Below are 10,030 nucleotides of genomic sequence, written 5' to 3'. Positions count from 1 at the left end.
ATCTTAAATATAGTTTGAAGTCTAGTAAATATCAATTAAATTCCATTCATTTTTTTATTACTATCATTTTATTTTATACCATGCAAAATATAGTTAAAATTTATTTTATTTCATTTTATGTTATTTTATTGTTTTATTAAGTTTTGGGGACCGATTTATTTATTTTTAGAAATTTAAAGTAAGTTCTTCATTTAGTACCGAAAGTGTACGAACACAGCCATCAGAGTCTTTAAAAATATACAAAATGTAGAGAATCTAAACCTACTTTTTAAATTAAAAATTTTCATTATTTTTTATTGTTTTATTTTATATACATTTTATTTTGATTTTCAGCACTGAAATCATACCCCATGTCTGAATATGTGTTCTTTTCTTTATTTTATTTTATTTTATTTTTTATTCTTTTTTTATTATTATTTGTAATTGTTTTTTATTTTGTACCCTTCTGCAAAATAGTTTTTATTATTTTTATTTTTTTTTACCCATTATTCCCTTCTGAAAATATAGTTAAAATCCATTTTATTTTATTTTTTATTTTATTTAAGTTTTGAGGTCAGACTTTTATTTTTATTTTTTTAGAAATTTAAAATAAGTTCTTCATTTAGTACAGAAAGTATGCAAACACAGCCATCAGAGTCTTTAAAAATGTACAAAATTTTATTTTAATAAATTATTTTTTATTATTTTAGCAAAACACAGTTAACTGTTATTAGTTCCTTTTATTTTTTCAATTTTATATATTTTTTATTTTGTACTCTTCTGCAAAATAGATAAAATCTGTACTTATTTTATTTATTTTTTATTTTTTTGTTCTTAATTTTATACCCTTTTGCAGAATTTATTATTATTTTTTATTTTTTTTTAATTTAGCAGAAAGTTCAGGAGGCGTTCTGGCCCAATTTAATATTAAAGATTCTTCTTTGAGATTTTTCTTATATCCACTTGGACATACACATCACAATACAGAAGAAAAAATCTGCCGCTACTTTTAATTTCATATCTACCTGAGCATCATTTGTTACTTCTGGTTTTCATAAGCGTTGTTAGCAGATTCTTCTCTGTTTGGTGACATCACCAGGGCCGTCTGAGGATCTCTCCTCTTCTCTTGCGTTATCTCTTTCTATTTGCGCTCATCTTGTTGCTGCTGAACCCATTTCACCGCTTCTCATCCAGAGCAAGATGACATTTCATATGTACAGCGTCTCACGCTGATCCTGCTGTGCGCTCGCTGCTTATCTTAGATTGCTTACCGCTAGTGTCCTCAACCGTGCGTGTGTGTGTGTTTGCTCGGGTTCAATATAGTCTTTTTGCTTCAAATAGAAGATTCCTGTCCAACACTAATTATCTCGGGCTTGTGATGCATCAGTGCTTTGAAAGCATCGCACAGCTGCAGTTTGTTATTGGCAGGACATCGACACATTCAGATGTGAGCTGTCTCATAATGATGACTTAGTATCTCAATTCTGACTTTATATTATAATTGACTTTTTAGGTTGACTAGGTATCTCATAATTTCAACTTATAATTATGACTTTTCCTGTCATAATAATGACTTTTATCTAGTAATGATGACTTGGTATCTCATAATTTCGACTTAATATCATAATTATGACTTTTGTCTCAGAATGATGACTTAGTATCTCAATTCTGACTTAATATTATAATTGACTTTTTATGTCATAATGACCTTTATTTCATAATGATGACTAGGTATCTCATATTTTCACCTTATAATTATGACTTTTCCTGTCATAATAATGACTTTTGTCTAATAATGATGACTTATTATATCATATTTTCACCTTAAAATCATAATTATGACTTTTTATGCCATAATAATGACTTTTTCTCTGAAAGAAGACTTGGTATCTCATAATTTTCGACTTAATATCATAATTATGACTTTTGTCTCAGAATGATGACTTCGTATAAACTTTTAAACTTTTTTTTTAATTTTGACTTAATATTATAATTGACTTTTTATGTCATAATAGTGACTTATCTCATAATGATGACTAGGTATCTCATAATTTCGATTTAATATTATAATTATGGCTTTTTATGTCATAATAATTACTTTTATCTCATTTTTATGACTTAGTACCTCGTACATTTTCTCTCATCATTGTGACTTTGTATCTGTAAGTAATTAAGCACAATAACAAAGACAATCCCATCTGACTTTTTTCTTAGTTTTTGGCAAATAAAACTGATCCAATAGCTCAAGTCCGGACAAAAACAGCATGTTGATCTCATTTTTTTAAGGAACCAGTTGCAGAAGAACCAGTTTTCTACTGTGCATTTTATCAAAAATGACACTCGAATGCGACCCAAAGCTCTTAGTTATGATAAATTAGATGTGATTTTCTTCATTTCCAGACTCATCATCCTCTGCACTTACTCATCTTTCTAATGCATTATGCAATTTGCCTGATGCAATGTCCTGCTGTCAGAAGAAGATGAGGGTTTATGAAGAATGTTTTCTGTAATTAGGTCAGTTCGATAATAGGTTTAAAACAGCACTCGCACAAAGGGCTTCCAGGATAACATATATCGATTTTCTGCTAAACAAAAACTAGAGAGAAGTTGTTACGCAAGGCTCGAGTCTCGGCCATCTTTCATTGATTGTTTGGGGTGCTGCAAGAAGATGAGACACAGTTTTTCTCTTTCATCACTAGCATGCAACACGCTTCCATCTCCATGAGCTTTCTCTGACCTGCTGAAGGACTTTTCAGTACTCAAGTGTTTGATTACGCCGACTTTGAATGCACTTTGTGGGGTGTTAATGAATCCATGTAAAGGGGAGTTATTTGTGTATCTCATAACCTACTTCCAGGAGTGATTTGTGTTTTGTGCTCTAATCTGTTTACAGGTTTGCAACTGCACAGTTAGATTGTAGCCTGCTGCTCAGCGCAGATTTTTGACCCACATAGTGCACATTGATTTGTCTTTAATGGTTCATGTCATGTTCATATGAAAGCCCATTTCACATAAGAAAAAATATGGCATAAAAAGTCAAAATTATGAGATACTTAGTCGTTACAACAGAAATGAAACATTATGAGATGCTAAGCCATAATTTTAACAGTCAAAATTATGAGATACTAAGTCATATTTATGATGCAAAAAGTCAAAATTATGAGATACTTAGTCGTTACAACAGAAACTAAACATTATGAGATGCTAAGCCATAATTTTAACAGTCAAAATTATGAGATACTAAGTCATAATTATGATGTAAAAAGTAAAAATTATGAGATACTTAGTCGTTACAACAGAAATGAAACATTATGAGATGCTAAGCCATAATTTTAAGTCAAAATTATGAGATACTAAGTCATAATTATGATGTAAAAAGTCAAAATTATGAGATACTTAGTCGTTACAACAGAAATGAAACATTATGAGATGCTAAGCCATAATTTTAACAGTCAAAATTATGAGATACTTAGTCGTTACAACAGAAATGAAACATTATGAGATACTAAGCCATCATTTTAACAGTCAAAATTATGAGATACTAAGTCATAATTATGATGCAAAAAGTCAAAACTATGAGATACTTAGTCGTTACAACAGAAATGAAACATTATGAGATACTAAGCCATCATTTTAACAGTCAAAATTATGAGATACTAAGTCATAATTATGATGCAAAAAGTCAAAACTATGAGATACTTAGTCGTTACAACAGAAACTAAACATTATGAGATACTAAGTCATAATTATGATGTAAAGGTTAAAATGATGACAAACCAAGTCATAAATATGACGACATAAGTCATAATTGTCACATACTAAGTCAAAGTAATTATAAGAAGTCAATATGATGCGAAAATAATGCTTAAGTCAACATTTTGAGATACTATGTCATCTACTGAAGTTAATGACTTTCTCATAATTTCAACCTGTTATCAGATTATTATATAATGTTATGTAATTATGATTTAGTATGTTTTAATTGACATAAAAAGTTATTATTATTATTTACTAAGTCATAATTGAGATTAATTGTGAGAGAAAAAAAGGTGACCCTGGACGACAAAATCAGTCATAAGGGTAAATTATTAAGTCATAATTATGATAAAAAGTCTATACTAAGTCATAATTGACATAAGTCAAAAAATGTAAGATGCTAAGTCATAGTTATGACAAAGTAAAAGTTATGAGATACTGATTCATTATGACATAAAAAGTCAAAATGATGAGATGCTAAGCCATAATTATAACAAAAAGTCAAAATTATGAGTTACTAAGTCATAATTATGAAAGACATGTTATGTACGATGGGCTCAAGAAAACATAGATTTTTTTATCAGATGTACAACTAAAGAATTTTAATAGAGTTTTGTTGTACAGAATTGTCTAAACTTTAATAAGCTGAATTTTCTCGAATGTTTGATTTATGTTCTGCAATAAAATAGGCTTTAGAAGATATGGCAATAAATTCAAATATAAAAAATATATATATTTTGCATAAAGAAAATAAAGCCTATTTGTTTAGGATCATTATAGTTTTTTGCATTATTACATTATTGATATTAATGACAATTATTGCATCATATCACCTTGCATTATTTCACGTTAAATATTTTGTTGCACGGTCACATTGTGTTGCGAACACCATTTTAGCTAATTTTTTGTGCTTCTTTTCACGTGCATTAACTTTTGGGGTTAGTAGTTTTTTTTAAATGTCTCTTTTAGGCTGCATTTATTTATTTGATCAAAAATGCAGTAAAAATTGTGAAATATTATTACAATTCAAAATAGCTGTTTTCTATGTGAATATATGTTAACATTTAATTTATTTCTGTGATGTGCAGCTGTATTTTCAGCATCATTCCTCCAGTCTTCAGTGTCACATGATCTTCAGAAATCAGTATAATATGCTGATTTGCTGCTCAAAAAACATTTATTATTATTTATGTTGAGAAAGTTCACATTTTTCATAGTTTTATCACAACAGCATTTATTTGAAATAGAAATCTTTGATCAAATGAATGCATCCTTGCTGAATAAAAGTATTAATTTATTTTAAAAAATGCTAATGCATGTGCTCTGTGTGCTTCACATGAACACTTTTAGCATCTAATGCACTTATTATAAAGACAACAGACTGCACACATGAAGAAACGCTTTTGAATAAAAGCTACTGTCTAGATTTCCCATCTCTCACGTTTGCTGTCATGTAGTACACCAGAACAACGACCCAAATCACAGTTTGAGCCAGAAACACATATACATGAGCCATGTGATGCCCATTTGAGTGTCAGAAAGGGATCCGAAAGCACAATCCTGGCATGTTGAAAACACATGTGCATGTGTGTTTATGGCTTTGTTTCAATGTGTGATTCACCGTATACTTTCCAGATAAAAGCGTGTGACAAAAGAGCCTTAATGACCCAAATGAGGTGCATTACATGTGATCTAATTAAATGACATAAAAAGTCAAAATTATGAGATACAAAGTCATAATTATGACGTAAATGTCAACATTTTGTGATATTAAGTCATAATTATGATAAAAAGTCTATACTAAGTCATAATTGACATAAGTCAAAAAATGTAAGATGCTAAGTCATAGTTATGACAAAGTAAAAGTTATGAGATACTGATTCATTATGACATAAAAAGTCAAAATGATGAGATGCTAAGCCATAATTATAACAAAAAGTCAAAATTATGAGTTACTAAGTCATAATTATGAAAGACATGTTATGTACGATGGGCTCAAGAAAACATAGATTTTTTTATCAGATGTACAACTAAAGAATTTTAATAGAGTTTTGTTGTACAGAATTGTCTAAACTTTAATAAGCTGAATTTTCTTGAATGTTTGATTTATGTTCTGCAATAAAATAGGCTTTAGAAGATATGGCAATAAATTCAAATATAAAAAAAATATATATATTTTGCATAAAGAAAATAAAGCCTATTTGTTTAGGATCATTATAGTTTTTTGCATTATTACATTATTGATATTAATGACAATTATTGCATCATATCACCTTGCATTATTTCACGTTAAATATTTTGTTGCACGGTCACATTGTGTTGCGAACACCATTTTAGCTAATTTTTTGTGCTTCTTTTCACGTGCATTAACTTTTGGGGTTAGTAGTTTTTTTAAAATGTCTCTTTTAGGCTGCATTTATTTATTTGATCAAAAATGCAGTAAAAATTGTGAAATATTATTACAATTCAAAATAGCTGTTTTCTATGTGAATATATGTTAACATTTAATTTATTTCTGTGATGTGCAGCTGTATTTTCAGCATCATTCCTCCAGTCTTCAGTGTCACATGATCTTCAGAAATCAGTATAATATGCTGATTTGCTGCTCAAAAAACATTTATTATTATTTATGTTGAGAAAGTTCACATTTTTCATAGTTTTATCACAACAGCATTTATTTGAAATAGAAATCTTTGATCAAATGAATGCATCCTTGCTGAATAAAAGTATTAATTTATTTTAAAAAATGCTAATGCATGTGCTCTGTGTGCTTCACATGAACACTTTTAGCATCTAATGCACTTATTATAAAGACAACAGACTGCACACATGAAGAAACGCTTTTGAATAAAAGCTACTGTCTAGATTTCCCATCTCTCACGTTTGCTGTCATGTAGTACACCAGAACAACGACCCAAATCACAGTTTGAGCCAGAAACACATATACATGAGCCATGTGATGCCCATTTGAGTGTCAGAAAGGGATCCGAAAGCACAATCCTGGCATGTTGAAAACACATGTGCATGTGTGTTTATGGCTTTGTTTCAATGTGTGATTCACCGTATACTTTCCAGATAAAAGCGTGTGACAAAAGAGCCTTAATGACCCAAATGAGGTGCATTACATGCGATCTAATTAACTCCACACATTTAGCGCACCGGAACATGTGGTCGCAACACGTGTGCGGTCAAACACACTTAGTGTGGTTTGTGTGTAATGTGTGTTTGTGAGCACATTGAGCTCCAGCATAAACTCTGTGTGTGTGTGTGTTTGTCACTGGCCTCCAGTGGAGTGTGTGTGTGTGTGTGTGTGTGTGTCTGTGGGAGGCAGACGGCATTGTGGGCCGCAGGAAACTCAGGTGACCGCAGAACGATTTCTGTGAACGCTGGAGTCGTTCAGCAGCATGTGCAAATGTGGCCCAAGGATTGAATGTGTAAAGCACAGATCGTTCACGTGTGTTTGCCGGAGTGTGCGACGGATGTATAATATCTTACTAGCATTGATGGTGGATTAGTCATGGCTTAGGAGGAGGACGTTTGTTTGAGTCATCCACATCATGAGCAGTGCTGCAAAATACAGCATTGCTAATTCATTCTGATTCATTATTTAATTCAGCATTTGAAAAAAGGGAGTCAAAGTTGTGTTTCCATGATAAAATGCACATTATTTATGCATTTAAAAAGCATGCTTATGAAAATGTTTCATGTCTTTTTCTTTTTAATGCAAAATCTGATGTTCTTCACAGTAAAAATGCAGCGTTTATTAATTCTGCTTCATTATTTAATTCAGCATTTTTAAAACAAAAAGGGAGAAAATGATTCTCAAATTGTGTTTCTGTGATAAAATGCATATGATTTATGCATTTAAAACTCATGATACTGAAACGTTTCATGTGTTTTTTTCATGCCGTCTCTGATGTTCTCCAGAGTAAAAAACTCTGTTTTTATTCATTCTGATTCATTATTTTAATTCAGCATTTAAAAAGGGAGCAAATGATTCTCTAATTTGCATTTATTTGGTCAAAATACAGTACAAATAGTAATTCTGCATTTAAAACTAATTATTGGTGTAGAAATGTGCTTATGGAAATATATTGCCCTGTCAAATCTTTGGTGAATGTTGCTGCAACATTTCATTTTCATGCAATCTCTGATGTCCTCCAACGTAAAAAATAAAATGCAGTGTTTATTAATTCTGATTCATTATTTAATTCAGAATTTCAAAATAAGAGAGCAAATGATTCTCTAAATTGCATTTATTTGATCAAAAATACAGTAAAAATAGTAATACTCAACACAGTAATATTCTCTATTCTCTTATTAAATAAAAAAAAAAGATTCTTGAATATCGTTTAATGATGAAATGCATATTATTTATGCATTTAAAACACATGTAATAACATATTAATTTTGGTGCATTGTTCAATTTAGCATTTTATAAAAGGGGGTAAAAGATTCTTAAAGTTGTGTTTCTATGATAAAATGCATGTGATTTATGCATTTAAAACTCCTTATTTGTACAGAAATGTTCTTATGAAAATATAGTGTCCTGGCAAACACGTTTCATGTGTTTTAAGTGTTAAACAATGCTTTGTTGAATGTTATAAAACGGCTTCTTGGGGCTTATTGCTTTAGTTTGCTAAAGTTTACCTACATAGTTTTTCTAGGACGCGTTATTTTCCAACACACTAAAAAAAATTGATGTAAGGTTTACTTTTGATGTAATTGCTAGTAAATTGAACAAGTAACTACAAAGAATCGGCAAGTAACGCATTGAATTAAACGTGAAATTTCGAAGTCGTAAGACTGAAATAGTATTTTCTCGTAAAACGTACTCTAATAATCTTTGTTTTATTTACAACCTAGAAAAATAAACCTTTATGGTGTTTTTTTTTTTTTTTTTTTTTTTTTTTTTTACTGAGTTGTCTGTTGTTCCCAAATATTTGCTGCGATTTTGTTTGGCACAAATTTGCTAAACATTAAGCCGCACATTGTCTTGCATATTTGCATATTTTTTGTTATAAGTTGAGGTTAAATTGTTGGAATCCGTGTGTGATAATTGTCGATTTGGTGATTTTGGTTTTGTCAGAAACGAGAGAAGAGAAAGCATGAGAAGATCCTGAGTGAGGAGTTTTATCCCGCTATCACCAACCTGAACCAGTTCCTCCCGCCGGAGCACGGCATCGAGTACATCGCCTGGGACATGGCGCGATACACGAAGAGGTGCGTACGACTGTCGTAAAGTGACTGTTTTTCAGGAACTGATATAATATACACTACTGTTCAAAAGTTGGCGTCTGTAAGATCTTTCAATAAGTCTCTTTTGCTCATTTTCTGATCGAAAATACAGTAAAAATTGTGAAAATTTTTTACTATTTCAAATAAATTTTCAGCATCGTTACTCCAGTCTTCGGTGTTTTATTTTTCAGGATTCACAGATGAATAGAAAGTTCAAAAGAACAGCATTTATTTGAAATGGAAATCTTTTGTAACATTGTAATTGACAGTAGAATTGCAACTTCTCATCTGCAGTAAACTGTGCAACGTGTTGGATCGTCTCAGTATGATCGCTGAGAATGTGGTCAAGAGGACGGGATTCTTCGTTAATCGACCTGAATTTTATTGCCACACGTTACGTCCTGATGAAAGGTAAATGCACACGCTTAAATGACCTTTACAACAAAACATCCGTTTGTTTAAGATGAGAATAACTTGATTCCAGCATCTGTTTCAGCAGCGGTGTGACACACAAAAGGTGGAAGGAATAAACGAATGAATCTAAGATTGTGTAAATAATGTTGTTTAATAACAAATGTGTCATGTAAATTCACATTTATGTGATAGAAATGGCTGTTCTGTTTTTAAATGCAAATCGTTTGAAGAATATTCTGCAAATGTTAGCCACAGGGTTTTATCAGAACACTATATTAAAAGAACAGTTCACCCAAAAATGAACATTTCCTGAAAAAATTCTCACCCTCAGGCCATCTGAGATGCAGATGAGTTTGTTTCTTTATCAGATTTGGAGAAATGTAGCATTGCATCACTGTCTCAGCAATGGATCCTCTGCAAGTGAATGGGTGCCGTCAGAATCCAAACAGCTGATAAAAACATCACAATAATCCACAAGTACTCCACACCACTGCAGTCTATTTATTAACGTCAAACAAATCCATCAAGACCATTTTGAAGAGTCCATAATCCATAATAACGCTTCCTCCAGTGATGCAACAGGCAGTGATGTAGAATTGGTGGGTGGGGCTAAACAGGCAGTGATGTAGAATCGGTGGGCGGG

At 31.2% G+C, this 10,030-nt stretch overlaps 1 protein-coding gene across 1 annotated transcript in view; it reads left to right on the top strand.

Moving 5' to 3' along the window:
- Positions 1-10,030, top strand: part of fig4a (FIG4 phosphoinositide 5-phosphatase a) — an 83,280-nt gene that overhangs the window by 23,889 nt on the left and 49,361 nt on the right. The window contains exons 10-13 of the mRNA XM_016240279.1: positions 1,321-1,426; positions 8,825-8,958; positions 9,268-9,384; positions 9,470-9,476. Of these exons, the coding sequence (XP_016095765.1) occupies positions 1,321-1,426; positions 8,825-8,958; positions 9,268-9,384; positions 9,470-9,476 (364 nt within the window). The remainder of the gene's footprint in view (positions 1-1,320; positions 1,427-8,824; positions 8,959-9,267; positions 9,385-9,469; positions 9,477-10,030) is intronic.

This window comes from Sinocyclocheilus grahami, unplaced genomic scaffold, assembly GCF_001515645.1.
Source record: "Sinocyclocheilus grahami isolate Dianchi unplaced genomic scaffold, SAMN03320097.WGS_v1.1 scaffold587.1, whole genome shotgun sequence".
NCBI lineage: Eukaryota > Metazoa > Chordata > Actinopteri > Cypriniformes > Cyprinidae > Sinocyclocheilus > Sinocyclocheilus grahami.
This window is presented reverse-complemented; position numbering and strand designations above follow the sequence as displayed.